The 18,940-nt window shown below is 47.2% G+C and overlaps 1 protein-coding gene across 1 annotated transcript; it reads right to left on the bottom strand.

The window, feature by feature from the left end:
- Positions 1 to 2,960: 2,960 nt before the first annotated feature.
- Positions 2,961 to 18,673, bottom strand: LOC112403217 (liver carboxylesterase 1-like; the record flags this gene model as incomplete). Its single annotated transcript, XM_024750582.1, has 11 exons — positions 2,961 to 3,338; positions 3,616 to 3,688; positions 4,623 to 4,754; positions 8,939 to 9,086; positions 9,790 to 9,870; positions 12,013 to 12,153; positions 12,479 to 12,517; positions 13,698 to 13,749; positions 14,795 to 14,868; positions 15,666 to 15,770; positions 18,464 to 18,673. Coding segments are annotated over 11 exons (1,239 nt in total), but the record flags the coding sequence as incomplete, so codon positions are not given.
- Positions 18,674 to 18,940: the final 267 nt, after the last annotated feature.

Raw genomic sequence — 18,940 nt, 5'->3', positions numbered from 1 at the left:
ATCCAGTGCCAGAGGGCGTGGGGATGTCCTCCAACAAGCCCTGTGCAACGAGTCACCGCACAGCATTTGGATAGAATCCATCCTTTTCAACAGCAGGCCTGGCCCCAGTTACCCTCAGGCCGAGACTCTGAGTTTACGATGGTGTCCTCTGTCCTGAGATAATTGCTCTCAGACAGTAGGTTCAATTTGCCCGGTCCATCTGTGCCCAGGGTAGGGCACAGAGCCTTGGAGTGACACTGAGCAGGGCCTGTCCGGACAAGAGAAAGCCAGCCCCCAGCACCATGCCGTGAGCCTGCAAGGCCTGAAGCGATTGTGCCAATTCCAGAGAGGTTAAGCAACCTACCCAAGGTCACACAGCGTATACTTAGAGGACTAAACCTACCCTACAGCTGTTTCACCTCCCCACCATATGGTGCCGGTTATGACATCACTGGAGGCTGAATCCAACGTCTCCTGTTTCAAGGCTTCTAAGGTCTTCAGACAGTCCAGCTGTGGTCCTGGCTGCAGAGATGGGAGGATGAAGCCCAGAGAGGTCATAGAGCTGTGCTGAGGGTTCTGACTGCCGGCTCAGGGCTTTCCCACTGCTGCCTCTGTGCTAGGTGTTCAATTTTCTCACCTTTCACGGGATGACATGGTGTCCGGTTGGGTTGGCGGCTGCAGTCATCCTTCAGGAGGGCCAGTCCCACATGTGTTCATTACTGACAGGTGACATTACCTCTGTGGTCATTCTCCTCTGCTACAAAATTGTAAAATAATAGCGCCTGATTATTTAAAAATTTATCTATGCAACAAATTAGGATGTCAGAATTTAGTAGGATTTACGAATTTAATAGATGCAACAATATTAGGTTTAAGCCTGGCACACAGTAAGTAACCAAAGTATTAGCTATTACTTTATTATTATCAGTCATATTTTAGGCGATATTTTCCTACTTACAAACCAGTAAGGCAGGGCTGCTGTGCATAGCTGTGTGTTCTGTGTCGTCCTCATCAATCATGTGAGCCTGTGCTAATTCGCAGAAAGGGTTATCATCTTTCCCAGAAAAGAGGACTTGGCACTTGAGATATAAGCCATGAGCAAGACTGTGTCTGTCCTTCAAAAAGTTGCAGGAGGATGCTTACACTAGGATTTTACTTAACATTTTGGTTTTCTTTTTAAAATAATTTTATTTGGGCTTCCCTGGTGGCGCAGTGGTTGGGAGTCCGCCTGCCGATGCAGAGGGCGCGGGTTCGTGCCCCAGTCCGGGAGGATCCCGCATGCCGCGGAGCGGCTGGGCCCGTGGGCCATGGCCGCTGGGCCTGCGCGTCCGGTGTGTCCGGAGCCTGTGTTCTGCAACGGGAGAGGCCACAACAGTGAGAGGCCCCCGTACCGAAAAAAAGAAAAAAAAAAAAAAAAAAAAAATTTTATTTATTTTTATTTATTTATTTTTGACTGCAGTGGGGCTTCGTTGCTGCACACAGGCTTTCTTTAGTTGCGGCGAGCGGGGGCTACTCTTCGTTGTGGTGCACGGGCTTCTCACTGTGGTGGCTTCTCTAGTTGCGGAGCATGGCCTCTAGGCACTTGGCCTTCCGTACTTGCGGTGTGTGGGCTCACTTGTGGTGCACGGGCTTAGTTGCTCCACAGCATGTGGGATCTTCTTGGACCAGGGCTCGAACCCGTTTCGCCTGCATTGGCAGGCGAATTCTTAACCACTGCACCACCAGAGAAGCCCAGGAGTTCCTATATGTACATAAAGTTCTAAAATTTTCCTTTTCCTCAGCCACAATAGGTCTTTCCCAGGGCCCCAAGGGAAGTGGGTTTGCTGACCTTTCTTCAGTGGTTTGGGGATTTTATTTTTTCATAGAGAAGTGTCTGAGCAGAGCTTGAAGCCTGCACCCTTGAGGCAGGTTTTCTCTCGTCTTACTACCTGTTCCCAGTATTTCTCATGGGTCCCTGATAGAGGTCCATGGAGAAGGGCCTGTAACAAGTGTAAATTCCCTGTGGGTGTGTGGTTTTTAGGATTTCATACTCTCATACTTGCCCACATTTGGCCTTTAGCCCTTGATTAGAATTTTAAGCCCTTGATTAGATTAACATTTGGCCTTTAGCCCTTGATTAGTTTTTAGGATTTCATACTCTCATACTTGCCCACATTTGGCCTTTAGCCCTTGATTAGAATTTTAAGAGTAATTGTACTCACACATATGGTGACTCCATCTTCCACCTGTCTCCAGATGGTAAGCCAGTGTTCACTTCCCATCTCTCCTCCACAGTTCCAGTCTTCCCCGAGATTTTAGGGTAATTGTTTGCCTTGCAACCTCTTTGAATGAGTCAGAGAAAGTCATGATTTTGAGGATAATCCACTTTTTTCTTTCTGTTAAGGTGGGAGTGGCATTCCTTAGAGCTTTCTATATCCCGGGAGCCAGAAGTCACCCCAGGGATTCTGAAAGAGTCAGTTTTCACATGACACTTCAGGGACTCACTTCAAGGTAGTCACTGCTTGGACCTGATGTGGTCCAGGCTGCAGAAAGGGTTCAGAGGAATTGCTGGAAGAGATGGCCTCAGGGAGGGGCCTGGGAGGATACTGTGTAAGTTGAAGAAAGAATTGTAGACCTGTGGGAGGGTCAGTAAGGGCCACACAACAGTGCCACAGTGTCACCATGGCAAGTCCCCCTCCTTCCCACTCCAGGTACATCCTCGGTCTGTGCCCCCTCCGTGTCTACAGGCGGCTCCACATGGAGGAGAGGGACGCTGCACTCTGGTTCCCTCACATCCACTTACTGGAGTTGTTGACGGCCCAGAGACATGGAGCAGACGCAGTGTCCCCTTCAGCCCCTCCCAGGGCCCAGCCTACTGGACTCTTCCTGTCCAGAGGCCAAGCCAGAGCTGCCCGAGTCGCCTTCCTGCCAGTGGTGCCCTCTCTCATCCTTCTCTTGCTAATGAGGATGACTTACTTCCAGCCCAAGACAAAGACACTGACTTGGTCTCCAAAAGAACATTTATTTCCAAAATTGAGGCCACAGAAACAGAAATTCCCCCTCCCTGACCTCTGCTACTCCCATCAGATAATTCCCCAGCCTCCACAATAAGATGCCTCTTTGGCCCACAAACACCTTCTATAGAATACCCCTGTCTGGGGTCCCACAAGCCCCCAAGGCCAGCTGAGCCTCCCGTTCACAGCTCAGCATGTTTTAACTGGGGTGGCTTCTTTGCCGCCTCCTTGGACAGGAGCTCGTTCCAGAAAGCCACTTCCTTGTCTTTCAGCTTCTCGGCTGCCTGGGTGGTGACGCCAATCTGAAGGTACCCTTCTTTCTGGTCATATACTGGCCAAGGGGGAAGCCCCTCCCCATTGGGATTCCTGGGAACAGACTCACATAGAAATTCCCCAAAGCTACTGTGTGGCCCCAACAACCCTCAGAGATTGTCAGGGACCCCCTGGCTTCATCTCTGCCAAAGGCTCATACGCCTCCAGAGACAGGAGGCTGACCATCTCCTGGGCAGCCTGTCCACTGAGGGAGCTCTAACGTCAGGGGCCACAGGGCGGGGAGTTTACCCAGCACACGTTGAAGCTCCTCCCACCCAGCAGACACGCCCTGCCCCTTCCCAACCCTGCTCCGTCTGTGCCACCAGCTCACCCGTTCCGAGCAAAGTTGGCCCAAAATTTCATCACCATCTTGCTGAGATTGGTCTCCTCTTCTGAGGCACCATCTGTGGAGAGGAGACAAAGCCATTGCTACTCAAAGTGTGGTTCAGGGGCAGCAGCAGCCCTTGAGAACTTGTTAGAAATTCAGAAACGGGGCCCTTACTCCAGACCTACTGAGTCAAAACCGCATTTTAAGAAGATCTTGGGTAATTCAAGTGCACTTTAAGCTTGACAGTTACTGACCTAGGTCAGGCTCAGTGAAGGGCTGTAGTCAATCCATAAACTGGCTGGGTCACAGGGCCACACCCCAGGGTTACTGCTACAGTAACCCCACCTCCCAGGATACTCTCCTTTGGGTCTTTTTTCAATCTCCTACACCCACACACATTTTCATAGAATCTGAAAAATAACCAAGCTGCAAGGCCCCCAAAGAGTCACCCAACCAGAAAATGCCCAGAGGCACTGCCATGTACAGCCCTGGGTTGTGTCACACACAAGTTGTCAGTAACTGCTGAGGGTTAAGACATTGAAGACATCTGTGAAAAGTTTTCTTTAAAATATTATACTCTTAAGTGTATTAAAATATATGAGTTTTAGATAGATAGATGGTTGGATAGACAGACACATATTAGTCCTGATTCAAGGTTAAGAGCAATTCTAACCTTACTCTCACGTACCTTCTGATATGCTCTTGTGAGTGCGAAGTGAGTGGTGGCATTCTAGCCCTGAGCAGGGCCCTGCAGGTGACCCACCTCCTGTCTTACTGATGCCCAGGTCTGGATTCTTAGAGTGACCATGGAGGAGGGCGCAAGGATACACATTCTCCACCATGCACATTAGAGCAAGAGAAAGGTTAGGACCCTTTGTCCTTCAACGCTGTTATGGTGAATTCAGGAAACTAAGACCTGGAGAGAAGGAGGAACTTGCCCAAGGCCACCAAACCAAGACTTGAACCCAGATCCCCTAACTCCAAGTCTGTAGTCACCAAAGGGCCATCACCTTTCAAAAATGGAGCCCCGAAGACCGAGAAGAGCTCATCCCCATGGTCCCCTATCACTGTCTTGGGTTTCATCTCTGATGAGAAGCTTGGGCGATACTGGAACTCATACATGTAAGTGGGGGCTCCGGCATCTGGAAGACATGGATTCATGCACAGTTCACTTCAGCAGACGCACACCTGGATGGTATCAAGGGCTCCAGAGGTGGGTGGGAGGGGCGCTGCCTGGTCCTGAGTGAACAATATTAACAGAAGTTGCCCGCTGTGAGAAGCAACTGTGTGCCAGACCCTGTGTGTCCCTGCAGGAAGCCCCTGGTTATCAGCATAACAGAGAAAAACAGTTTGGGAAAAGTTCTATGACTTGCTTAAGAGTGTACTGGTGGTGGAGGTGGAACTGGATTTAAGCCAGCTATTGAATGAATGAATGTTGAAACTTTGGGGAAACTGATTCAAAATAACTATCATTATAGAGGCATTGGGTCAGTACATATAAACCTCTTTGCCTATTGATGCATTCACACAGCAGGACATCTAGATACACAGTTTACGTACACAGAAATACCACGACATTTCATTGCTAACAGGTTAGTCTTCATTCCCTTGGAGAATACCTGCAGCCTGACAGGTGCCTTCTATTATGCCCATTTTTGAGCATTTCTGGTGTTTTTCACACGTATTCCAAGAAGAGTGAAGTAAATCCAAGTTGCTAGTCTGAAAGTGCAGGTATTTAAATACAAGCCTATGCAGAAAGGGGACAGTCTATTCCTTGTGTCTCAGGAAACCACAATTCAGCATTTCCTTTTTCTCTGTCATCATACAGGTCTTGCTTCCTGCTTGGCCCCGGGGAGTGTTAAGGTGGTGGCAGAAGGAAGAAGGGGCCGAGGAAGGGTACAGTTCCTCCCTCCTCCTCTCCCCTGCCCCTACGCTCACCACCCCCTCTCTAAGCCCCAGGAAGATGTCAGTTTTCCCGCTGATGCTTCAGCAGCGTTGCCCATCTTGCTCCTTCAGGGCTAAATCACGGGCCACCCGCCCGGGGAGCTCTGTGCTTTGCATTGATCATTATGCCCAGAGCGAGTGACTCTACCCGGGAAGGGTCAGGCCCCAAGTCAGACTGGTGGGGAAATATCACACTTTTTCCCTTCCTGGGGACAGAATCACATTTGGAAAATGCAGAAAAAAGGAATAAGAACAAAATGATCACATATAATCCTACTGCTCAGAGAAACCTCTGTTAATATTTTAGCACTTATCTCACTTATGTATATAAAAAAAGGATACTATTGGATGTGTAGTTTTGTAATGACTATAATAATTTCTTCATATCATTAAATGTTTGTCCACTACATAGTGTAACAATATATGCCATCCTGACAGGAGGATGTAGAATAATTTATTTAATTGCCTCTCTTCCCCCCTCTCACTGCACTCTTGGTTTAGCAAGAGGCATTGTTTGGAAGAAGCAATCCGTCCGTGGTTCCATAATCCAATTGCTAAACAGCTGCTTCAGGGTCAAGCAGAACTCACTGAAAGGAGGGTGTTTACCCTTGCCTCTGCTACTCAGAAGTGTTAGAAAGGAACTGAGAACCCAACCATACAAACAAAGACCTAGTGTGAATGAGAGAACTTAATTATGGCAGCATGCTGCCCAAAAGATATTCTTTTCATTCCTCTTCTTCTTCTTCTTTTTTTTTTTAGTGTTTTGCCTTAAACCACTGAGATTTATAAAAAAAATTCCTACGGGGGTACTTTTCTGGTGGTCCGGTGGTTAAGACTCCATGCTCCCAGTGCAGGCGGCCCGGGTTCAATCCCTGATCAGGGAACTAGATCCCGCATGCCGCAACTAAAGATCCCGCATGCTGTAACTAAAGATCCCGCATGCCATAACTGAAGATCCTGTGTGCCACAACTAAGACCCGGCTTAGCCAAATAAATATTTTTTAAAAATTCCTACAATCACAACACACGTCTTCAAAGGAAAGTAGGGCAGAGATTTCAATAATAACAATTAGGAGCAACAAGAGAAGCAGGGGGAAGGAGAGAGCTAGTAATAAAAATATGCAAATTAAAACAGTGTGATGTTCTTTTTTTTGTGAGGTAGGACTTATATAAAATTGGCAGCATTATTTTTATTCTTTTAATCTGACTATCCCAAGTGAGAAAGCTAAGAAATCCACACTCTCATACACTAGAAAGCAATTTCACAAAATGTATCAAGAACTTTAAAATTCTACTACAGCCCAGCTTAATAATTTCACTTCTAGAAACCAACTCTAAGAAATTTCTTTGAGACTTGGTTAAAGGTTTATGCACATAAGGCTGAGTATGATGTTTTCTGTAGCACCAAAATGAGCAGCCAGGCTAACTACCCAATAGGACAGGAATACTAAAGTAAATTTTAATCCATCATACCATGAAATAATTGCTATTTTCCATGAATTTATATTGACATTGAGGAAATGCCTACAATATAGTTGTCTATGAACATAAAATTAATTTTAAAATTATGTGTAAGACATGGAAAGGTTAATAGAAAAAAAATGTCAAAACTTTATAGATGGGGCTTCCCTGGTGGTGCAGTGGTTGAGAGTCCGCCTGCCGATGCAGGGGACACAGGTTTGTGCCCCGGTCCGGGAAGATCCCACATGCTGCGGAGCAGCTGGGCCCGTGGCTGCTGAGCCTGCGCATCCGGAGTCTGTGCTCCGCAACGGGAGAGGCCACAAGAGTGAGAGGCCCGTGTACCGCAAAAAAACAAAAAACCAAAACTTTATAGCTGATACTTCTAGGTGAAGGAATTATGAGTAATATATAATTGCTTCTTTAATATGTTCCCATATTTTCAAAACTTTCTACAATGGTAAGATTAATTTTATACTCAGAAAACTATCAAAAAGAGATTGAGAGAAATACGACAATGAAAAAATAACATTGATAAACTCTGGGAAGTGCTGGCAATAAGACCCTGAATTCAAAGTCACGGGATGTCAGATAAAAAACTCAAGTCCAGTATGGCTGCGAGCAGCATGGATGCTGAAGGGGATACTACAAATCAAGACACGTAATAAGAGGCAAGACCAAATTTATGAAAGAACAGATTTGACCCCAGGCAGTCCCTGGCTGGTCATCAGGACCCTAGGGAGGAAGAAATGGTAACTAGTACCTCCAAATTACTGTACTGAGTGCTCGGGGATAGAGTAAGTCAGCCACAGCTACGTTTTATTATGCTTATAAAGTCTCAAAGTTTAAAACCCTTCTAGCACCGTTAGGCAGAGAGGTCTGGACCCCAGAACCATCTCCTGGCTTGCAGACTAGGTGAATGAGGTCTCCAAGAAATGAAGGGTCCTGTGAGTAACTCAGAAGGTTCCCAAAAGGGACACCTCCTCTCCAGGTAAGCTCATCCATCCCTGACCTCACACCCTACACACAGTCTTGGGTCAATGTTGGAAGGTCCTGTGGTGGACACAGCACACACTGGGAGAAACAACAGCCAGACACAGATATTGACATTCTCTAGACCACGTGGCCCCACTCTTCCAATACTCACTCCTTTCAGCTTTCTTGGTCCCAGACAGCACTTCTGATCCTGTGCCTGGCCTCCCTCTACCCCCAGCTCCACTGGTTAACAAACTAGTTTGCAGACAGCTCTGACCTTGGAAACCTTCCAAGACCTATTTTCCAAGATTTCCCCTCCAGCCCCACAGACCACCACAATTCAGGGGAGGAGCCCTGTGGCAGATGCTGTCGGTGCCTCCCCATATCCCCTGCTTCCGAGCACGCTAGCCTGAGTTCCATCTCCTGCATCCGTAGCTCTTTGTCTTTGGCAGCCACAGACCACTCTGCCCATGTGTGCAACAGGTCAAAGCACCAGGGAATTAACTGCCCTTGGGAACAGCCTTCAACCATGACTCGTCAAAGGTGGAGGATAAATACCCCAGCTCTCTTGCCACTCACTAGGGATAACCCTGAGACATGTGTTCTGCTGGTTTCCCAGAGCTCCCCAGGTCCAGGTGTCCACAGTGGATGCTTTCTTGACAGTGCAGGGTGGACTGGCTTCCTCTCCATTCATGTCACTTCTCCACTCTTCTACTGGTGTTTTCTGGGATCACCCCCCAAATAAACTCTTTGCATTTGGATCCTTTTCTCGGAGTCTGCTTCTGGTGGAAACCAAAACAGGACAGTGCCCCACCCCAGGCCAAATGCAATCAGCCTTGGATGTACGACCCTCAGCAATTCCACATGTGTTTGTGCTGAGGGCTGGGCAGGACAGTCAGTGAAGCTGGAGAGGTCAGTGTCCCTCTCCCGTCCAATGTCTGGGACTCACCTCTGTGGTGACGGGCCACATTCACAGATGGGACACCAAACATCCCATCTGCAATCAAGTCCAGGAACAGGTCTTTCTTTCTGGCAGGGTCATCTGTTCCTCCTAAATACTTGTCAGCGGCCACCGTGGTCAGTTCCTCAGGGATGTTCTGAAATAGATGCAGTGAAAGTGACCACTGTTAAAGTTAAATATAAAATGGAGACCAGACTTACGAATTATCTGTGCAGACAAAACCATTTAAGCCATGTAAGCAAAACTAACTCTAGCTTATTTCATGCACATAAGCAAAACCTAACTTAGGTTATTTTTTGTAAATCCCTCTGACAATCACAAAATAAACTAAGTCATCTCCCTAAAATAGTATGAGATAATCACTTTTAACCAATCCCTTGCCACCTGAAAACCTCTATTGTAATAAGCAATCACCGAAAATGTTAACAACTTCCTCATTTTCACTTTATAAGCCATCCTGTAACTTCATGCCCCTGAGCTTCCTACCAGCCTTTGAAGTTGGAAGCCCCCAGGGCGTGAACTATTTTTTATGTACCATAAACTCTTACTAAATACTCTTCATTCATTTGGTGGTTTAAATTTGGCTATTTCTGGATTTTTGACTTCACCACCCCTGGTGAGTGACACAGTTTCTCTTCTTGTGTTAATGGTGAACTTTTTGAGCCCAGTGCAAACTTTTCCCCTCCCCCAACCCTGGGTAGTGATAAGAAAAGCAGAAAAAGTGGGGCAGAACCCCCCCAGCCCCAGTCTTCATTCTGCCATTAGTTGCTCTGCAGTTGGGGACAAGCCTCTTCCCCTCTTTAGGGCTCAGCCAGTTTCTGTGATTCCTAGACTCTTACAAGGATGGGGTAGGACTTCCACACGAGGGATGTGGCCGTCTTCTGGTCTAGCTTGCCTTCAGAGAATGAGTAGCCCATGAACTGTTAAAACAAAGGTTAAGCAATTGTGAATCATCCGGTAATGACAAGAAAAACCAAAGTTACCAACAAACCAAACCAATGCAGGCTGAAGGTCACTGTCATGTCTTGATGGGCATGGGTCTATTTTTTTTTTCTTTTTGAGTCTTTTATTGTTTATTTATTTATTTAACATCTTTAGTGGAGTATAATTGCTTTACAATGGTGTGTTAGTTTCTGCTTTATAACAAAGTGAATCAGTTATACGTATACATATACATATGTTCCCATCTCTCTTCCCTCTTGCATCTCCCTCCCTCCCCCCCTCCCTATCCCACCCTTCTAGATGGTCACAAAGCACCGAGCTGATCTCCCTGTGCTATGTGGCTGCTTCCCACTAGCTATTTTACATTTGGTAGTGTATATATGTCCATGCCACTCTCTTTGTCCCAGCTTACCCTTCCCCCTCCCCATATCCTCAAGTCCATTCTCTAGTAGGTCTGCATCTTTATTCCCATCTTGCTCCTAGGTTCTTCATGACCATTTTTCTGTTTGTTTTTTAGATTCCATATATATGTGTTAGCATACGATATTTGTTTTTCTCTTTCTGACTTACTTCACTCTGTAGGGCATGGGTCTTTGATGAGTTGGGCAAAATCAATGAATCAAATGGACTTTTATATCTAGAAATCAAGGAATGCAAAGAAGATAAAGTAATTGTTAAGGGAAGCTCTCCCAGTCTTTGTGTGTGTGTGTGTGTGTGTATGTGTATGTATATATATGTGTGTGTGTGTGTATATGCGTGCATATATATGTGTGCATATATATATATATAGGCTAGAGTCTCCACAGTGGTCATCAAGACACAGAGGGAAGGTTTCAGCCAGCCAAGTGTTGAAGTAGAGGGCTCTGGGGCAGAAGACACAGACCTCACAAATACCCCGCCTGTGTTAGATAACTGAGAAAGCCCCAAATCCTGCCATTATGGTTTTGGTCCTTTGGTATAACCTCTGAAATCATTCTGAAGAACTGCAGAACTCTGCACATAACAACTGCATCAAAACTCTGCACCAAACTCTAGCACGGCCACAAGCAGCTTAAGGCCCTGTCCCCAGGATGACCCCAGTCCCCTTATAAAGCTGTGTGCTGCCAGGAACATTTACTGTTTGCTCTATAGCCAAAACCTGGTGATGGGCAGGTAGGTCCCTGAACCCATTCTTAGTGCAGTTACTTTAAAACCTTGTTATTATAAATCCTTTTTCTGCCCTTTGGGATGTAAAACCACTGCTCTAACCTGTTTTCTCAAGGACCTGAGAGCCAACTTTTATAAAAGCAAACATTCAGGGGATAATTCTTGCTCTCTCCCCCAGTCCCTGTGGAAAGATAATGCCCAACTTCAGTGGGAGCCTTGCTTCTACTTACACCACGGCCTCCTGTCATAAAGACAGAAGCTTGTTTCTTCTCCAGATAAATGCCAGCTAACAAATCCAGGTGGCCCAGTTTCATGGACAAATCCCCCCTCCCCGCGCCCGCAGCCTTAAATAGGCTCCAGCCTTTTGTTTCAGGGATTTGGGTTCAGTTTACAATTGATCTTTTCCCTACAGCAAGGGTGTATCTGAATCAAATCTGTTACCACTTCAACTAGTGTCTGGCTTTGTTTATCTTTGGCAGAAGGGAAAGTACTTCCTAACTTTTAGAAGTCAATTTTAACTCAGGAGGAAGCAGGCTCCTTTGAATCTTTCCAGTTAGATGAATGAGAGTGTGAGGTGTGGGTGGGTGGAATTTATGGAGAAACTATGAAAGCACCAAGCCCAGGGAAGAGGCTGCAGGTCCCAGGCCTCACTCTCCTTAACTCCCAAGCCCCTTCCCCTTTCCAGGCCTTGGGTTTCTCATCTGCCCAATGATTATCTCTACCAGCCCTCCTGACACTGACATTTCAGGATTCTTGGATGGGAGGACAAGCAGAGAGTGTGTGGGGATGTGGGTCCCCAGGGCCGCACCACCCAGGTGACAGCTGGGCCATCGTGGAGAAGGTTTCCACGGAAACGTCAAGGTGTATGAAGGTCCCAGAGGGGGGTGCGCAGAAGGAGGGGTCCTGTGACCAGAGATGGGAGGGGTGATGTGACGGGCAGGGGAGACGAGTCTAAGAGGCCTGCACTTTCTCACCATCGGCAGAATCCAGCCACACTCCTGCTTGTTGATTCCCACGATGTAGGGAACGGGGTGGAAATTCTTTTCAGCCAGAATCTCTTCGGGCATCTTTGGCAGCAGCACTCCATCAAGCACGGTGGGCAGGAGAGGAGAGCTCTGGGGAAGAGGGCAGCATCGCATCTGGGCTTCCCCTTCGAGGTCACACCCGCGTCCCCCTCTCCACCTGCCTGAGCTCACAGCCGGCATCGCAGACCTGCGTGCCCATGGGTGGTGGCCACACACTCAGGGTCCTAACAAAGGGGGCTAAGTCTGTGGACCCCAGAGGGCAGAACTCTGACCAGGGCCAACAGTGGTTAGGTGATGTGGGCAGATCTTCACTCAAGTTGGTATAAACTATATAACATAATGTGTATTTAATTTGAAGGGTGTGTATATCTATATGCATCTCTCCATCTATAGTCAGTTCTTGTAAGCATCTTACCTCTCTGGGGTCTCCGTGTAAATCAAGAGTGAAAAATTTCTGTGAAGACAAAGGCAGAGGCTGTGGGTGAGAAGGCTTCCTGAGAGCAAAGCTGATCCTGTGAGCTGTGCTCAAAGGTATCAAGTCCTCCCTCCTGGTGCCACCCTGGCTGGGCTGAAAGGAAGTGGGCAGGGCACCAGCTCCCCTGGGCATGATCACAGAGTGCAGGTATGGGATGCGGGAGGGGAGCTCTGGAGAGGACTGCTGCTTGTGCCTGCCCTGCCCTGCACCCATTTCCTCTTCTTTTTCCTCCAGGCAAAAACATCCCAATTTTCCTTTGGGGAACTCCCTCTTCCCCAGTCTCACTCCACGATTCCAGGCATCTATATGTGACCTGAGGTACACTATCTCCCTGAAGACAGGGATTACTTCAGGGATGGACATGTGCCCATGTCAGTTCAATAGAGTTTACCCAAAACTTTTGCTGGAATTATTGGGAAAGAGGGTTTCTAAGCAGATAGGATGTAAGTCTAGAATACTGTTGTTGTCTAACCTCTCCAGGGGACAAATCTGCCTGAGAGTGAAGCCAACACAGAGAGGTAAAAAGCTGAGGGATAGAGACAGAGTCCTGATGATATCATATGTGCATCTGGATCCGGACATGCCTGAAACCATCAACTCCTGGACTTTTCAGTTAGTTACCTGAAGATTCTGTTACAACATACACCTTTCTCTTCTCAAGTCACTTTGAGATGAGTTTTCTCCTCCTGCATTAGAAAATCCTGACTCATACAAGCTCACTGAAATTCACCCCACCCCACGCTTCTCTTTGTTGTGAGTTCACCAAGATTGTGCTGATTTCATTGTGACACTGCAGCTAACAGTCCTGACCAGTATGCAGGAAGTCCCAGTAAGGGTCCCTCCGTTATGGGTTGTAGCCCCGCAATCCAGGTGGGTGTGTGTGTGCGTGCACACCCACGTGTGTTATTGGGGAGAGAGGATAATCATGGAAACACTTCCACGTGATCTCAGAAGATCTCAGAAGGATAACATGGGCTCTTAGGTTCTCTGGATTCTCCCAAAGTCACCGACTCTCCCCTTATAAGCGGATCTCTTGTGCCACATGGAGAATTGCTGAAATAAATTTACCTCTTTCCAGGCATCAGAAAACAGTTGTGTTTTTATCTTTGAGCACATTGGTCACCTTATTTGAGCCTGAGAAACCAGGATCCAAGGCTACCTTGGACTTAACCCCTGGAAACAGAGCAGACTCCAGTGCTGGAGGCTGGCTGCTGGGGGTTCAGGAGCATCCTCAGGGGTCCAGGGTCCAGACTCTCCCCTTATAAGCGGATCTTATAAGTGGTGATCTCTGGGTATCTGTTGTGCTGTAGCTTCCTGTGATGACCCACTACCATAGCCATCCACCAATCCTGAAATGTCGCCTTCTCTGTGAAGCATCCCTGCTTACTATAATGAATGCGTCCCCTCTCTGTATTCCCACCACACTTAATCCACTAAGTATAGGGGCATGTTTCTCCTTGAATAGTTCCTTATGAGCAGGGACTATATCCAGTTATGTCTGCATCACCCACGCTGTTACCTCCCCCCATACACTTAGCAAAGACAGATGGATGGGTGGAGGGACTTAGTCAATACTTGGAGTATTGAATTGGGGGGATAAGTGGATAGATGGATGATAGCTAGCAGATTAGGTGATGGATGGATCACTGATTTTAGAGAGATGGATGATGAAATACAGATATATGAATGATTGATAACAGATGAATGAATGTTATAGATAAATTGATATTAGATTGATGAAAAGATACTGATGAATTGGATTCATTGGTGGATGGACAGATGTATAATAAGATGATGAATGAATGGATGGATGAATAGATGGATGGATGGTTGGATGGATGAATGGGTAGATATATGATTATGTGAGAATCACTACTGAGGCAGATGTGCAGAAAATCTAGAAAATTGGGCCACCACTGCATTATAATTGAGGTGGTTTCTAAATTAACCAAGACAATTGTGACAACCTTTCTGAAAAGCTTTGTTCTGAATAACCCCATTCCCAAAATTCAGAATGGTAATCACCTCTGAGAATGTGTAATGTTTAATTTCTTAAAAATCTATCAGACTCCACTTATATGAATGAATCTAGGATGGGCAAATTCATACTCACATCAGTGACTCCAGCGCACACCCCTCAGCAGAGCCTCCCTGTTGCTCACCCTTCCTTGGCTTCCTAACACTCTCCAAATAAGACAAAGTCCTCACCAGGTCCTCTGCAGCATGGCCCTGCCGATGGCTCCATCCTCACTTCACTCCAGGTTCCGTCTGTTCTTTCTGCTCTGGCCACAGCAGCTTTTCTCGCTCTCTCTCAGTTGAGATACCTGCTCCTGCCACAGGACATTTGCACAGGCTGCTCCCTCTTCCTGGATATTCTTTTCTTACCAAGTAATTTACTGCTCATCCTTCTCATCTCAACTCGTTGATCACTTTTTTTCATGAAGCCTTTCCTGAAAACCTCCCCCTGTCCACTGGACTAAGCGCTCCTTTTGGATTCTGTTATGACATCAGGTATCTCTCCTCTACTGCCCTAGTCACAGTTGACACTTTGTAAGTTGTGCAATTATATAATTATTAATCTGTCTCCTCAATTATAACAGAAGCTTCATGAGGTTGTGAGATGTCTGATTATATCAAAACTATTTGTTGAATGAATGAATGAATCAATGAATGAATTCTTCAGGAACCCACCCCAGTCACAAGCCCCCAAGGAGAATCCACTCCAGGCCCACATGGTGCCAATGAGTTCATCAGATTTCAGACCCTGAGCGAGGCAAGATAGGATGACAGTTCACTGACCACTGTCCAGGCCAGCACCCCACCTGGAACACTTTGGGAAGTGTGTTCAGTGGACCGTGCATGGGGCTGGCAGTCCAGAGTCATGAGCCTGAGTCCGGCTCTGCTCTGATCACTTGCTGACGCTGGCAAGTGCTTCTGCTCTCTGCCCCAGTTTGCTCAGCGGTAGAAGGTGGAGGTGGGATGAGGCGTGTCCTTGCCCTCCCTGATCAGCCACCCTCACTTCTGTGATTCTTTGAGGATGTCAACTGGCTCCCACAGCAAGAAAGACCCCTGACAACTCCAGGAGAGCAGAGCAAAGGGTGTGGGGACAGTCCAGTGTGAGACTTACCTTAGCTGCGGCCTTCATGTCCTTCTTGACCAGGACAGAAGTGAGGGCCACACCACTCTCAGAGATGGCCCGGTGGAAGAGATTCTTGGCCAGGGGAGATAACACCTGGGAGGAGGGTGGCGAGAAAGGGAGTTTATGCTCACGGGGAGGGGTCTTCAAGAGTACCCCCATCCACAGCCCTCTCCTGGGCTGTTCCCCTGGAGACCATGGGGCCTGGCTTCTGCAAGAAAACCTCAGCTGGAAGGAGCCAGGAGCAGAGTGAAGGACAAAACAGGAAGTGTGTGGCACACACTGATTGTAACAATCAAAGTATCTGAAAGGCAGCTCAGCAATTCCTAGCAACACTTTAAAGCACAGTTCTGATTCCCCATTTGCATTACTTAGGATTTATTTTAAGGAAAATGATCATGGAGGCACACAAAAATCTCTAAAATGTTCATGTTATTTATAACAGTAAAAACTGGAAATAACACAAGGTTCTACTATATGACATTGGGTAAATAAGGTATTTTTCATTCTTACAATGAAATACTATACTATACTCGACTATACACACAAAAAATATGAAAGAATAATGGTGAGGGAAATGTTTGTGTTATAATATTAAGGATTTTTTTTGTTTAAAAATTCATAGATACAGATAGGTAGATAGATCATGGATGATAGATACATAGATAGATAGATAGATTCATTCATGGAAAAAAGACTAGAAAAATAAAACTGTCAATGGTGACAATCCCTGGCTAATGGGATTGTGGATGAATTTTTATTTGGGGAGAGTTATCTATGCTTTTCTTTTTTCTCCATTTTATAAAATAAAAACATTTTCCTCTGAAGATTCAACTATGAATCCAACATATGCTTTTAAAATGCAGTAATAGCACTGACCCTCTGCTCAACTGTGAGGCAGCTGGAGGGTTTCTAACAGCTCCCAGCGCCTTCTAATCTGGTTTTCCACCTTTGCTTCCCTCGGTGTCTCCCAAGTGCCATTCCCACATCAGGCTCCCAGGTCGTGTCTGTGTTCCATTTCCCGGGTCCCATCCCCCCTTCCATCCTCCTTCCTCTCTCTACCTCTCCTCCCCCAGCCCGGCTCCATCCTCAGCCCCAGAGGCTGCTTCCCTCCCTCCTGAGCATAAACAAGCCATTCCACAAGATAGGGACTACTATTGTCCCATTTCACAGACAGGGAAACCGAGACACTCAACCACCCTGAGGTCACGCAGCTAATAGGTGGTGGAGGCAGGACTTGAACCCAGGCAGTCTGGCTCCAGAGTCCACATGTTGAGCTGCCCAGCACATGGCAGCCAATGGCCACAGTGCAGTAGGCTGGCTGTTGGGGCAGGAGGAATTTCTTCCCTTCAACTCTAACTAATGCATCAGCAAGACTTGCCTCATGTGCTGTGTCAGACACTGACATAAATCTTGATATTCATCATTGAACACTTGTGTGTGATTATCCCTGATTTGAGGAAACAGAGCCAGGTCTCTCAGCTAGTAAAAGGCAGAACCAGGATTTACACCCAGACCCTGCAGTTCCAGAGCCTGTCCATAGTAGAGGTTCTCCAGCTTCAGGTTCCTGGAGCCCCTGCTCCTCCTACATCTCTGATCCCTGCCTACCTCCGGGCAGAGGGACTGAGTCCAGGCTGAGCCAAGGGCTGGCCAGCAGTGATTTGCTGAAGAAGCTAGTCCAGCTCTGTGCAACCCAGATGCTAAGATCCTCGAAGGCAGGGGCTGTGTGGTCATGGTTTTATGTTCCTCCTTTCTCTTAACCCCCAATTCTAGCTATGCATATGGGGGCGCTGAGTATGTATTAGGGGAATGAATGAATGCATGAATGAATGAATTAACAATTGTCCCCACCTCTTTGAGCCCAGCATATGCAGGGCCACCTTCTAGTCACAAGTTCACAGATGCCCTCCTCCACATCTGGGCACCATGCGAGAGGTGTTCCTGGGAGATGGCTGGGTGCTCACACCCTGCCTGTCTCTACCCCACTGACCCCTCCTTTCCCAGCAGACCAGCCTCACCCTCCAGTCTGAGTCTGGAAGGCTGCCCCATCTCTGGGCTTCCATTTATTCTGGAAATGCTGACTCCCTGGGTCATCAGCTTGTGCGAAAGACAATTAGGAAGTAAAATTATCTACAATAAAATCTTGATAGTTGGCAAAGGCAAAGGAAAGTGCTTCTCTGTTGCTCCAGGCTCTACACCCTCCACCTCTGACACTGAGACACTGAAAGTTTGTCAGAGAAGGTCTCTGTGTGCTGAGGAAAGGCCACACACAGGCTCTACTTGCTAGTGTGTGTGTGTGTGTCAAAGAGCGTGACTTGAGATCAGGAGACCCGTGCTCTAGTCCTGCAACCCTACTCTGTGACCTCGCCTTCCCCTCACTGGGCTTCAGTTTCTCTATCTGTAACAGAACGGTTGGGTTGTTGGCTTATCTCCAAGATTCCTTCCAGCTCTGACTTTATTGGAAATTATGTCTTAGCCACCCTGGGTATCAGATTCCTAATCTAACAATTAAGAGTAATCCTTCTTGTCCATCTATTAGCATGAGAGACCTTAGAAAAATTAAAATGTTCATTACAGATGTACAGCAAACTCCCCCAGAGGCCCTATGTCTGTCACTATGGGAAACTGAGGTGTGGAAAACCTGTGTTTCCTGATGTCAGGTTTGGCTGTGGTAGTAAAGAAAGCCCTGGGGTCCCTGGAACAGCCTTGGTCCAAGACGCCCCAACCCAACACTGCCTTCATCCCCCTCCAGTCTACACCAGCCTTGACCCTTTGTTCCCACTGCTTACCGGCAGCCTGCTTCTCTTCCTCAAGTCAGCAGGAGTGTAAATATTTAGGTAAAGACAGTCTTCGGAAAACCTGAGATTAATGTTCTCCTTTCTGTTGGTAAAGAGCTCTGAGACCACTTGCCCCGCCACTGGGTCTTGGGAGCACCTGGGAGAGGCAAGGAGAGAAATGAATTCTTGAAGTTCAATCAGAGCTGACCAAGGAGATGTCTCCTGCAGTCAGGCCAGGTCTTGGACTGGCAGGTTTAGGGCAGTAAATAGAGTTGTTCTCACCAGACTCAAGACACTGGGTTACGTAGGAGGCTACTAGGGGCATCTGATGGGGGCTTCTCAGGCTCACCAAGGTCTCCCAGGACCAGGTATGGTGAGGCCTGACCCTCTTCCCTTCCTGGGGCCTTTGGGATGCCCTGAGTCAAGGAAGGAGGCTGCCTATATGCTGCTGGGCCTGGGAAAGGACCATTTCCTGCAGGCCCTGGGTCC

This window comes from Neophocaena asiaeorientalis, unplaced genomic scaffold, assembly GCF_003031525.2.
Source record: "Neophocaena asiaeorientalis asiaeorientalis breed wild unplaced genomic scaffold, Neophocaena_asiaeorientalis_V1.1 scaffold1363, whole genome shotgun sequence".
Lineage (NCBI taxonomy): Eukaryota > Metazoa > Chordata > Mammalia > Artiodactyla > Phocoenidae > Neophocaena > Neophocaena asiaeorientalis.
Note: the sequence above shows the minus strand (reverse complement) of the source record. Positions and strands in the feature narration are given on the sequence as shown.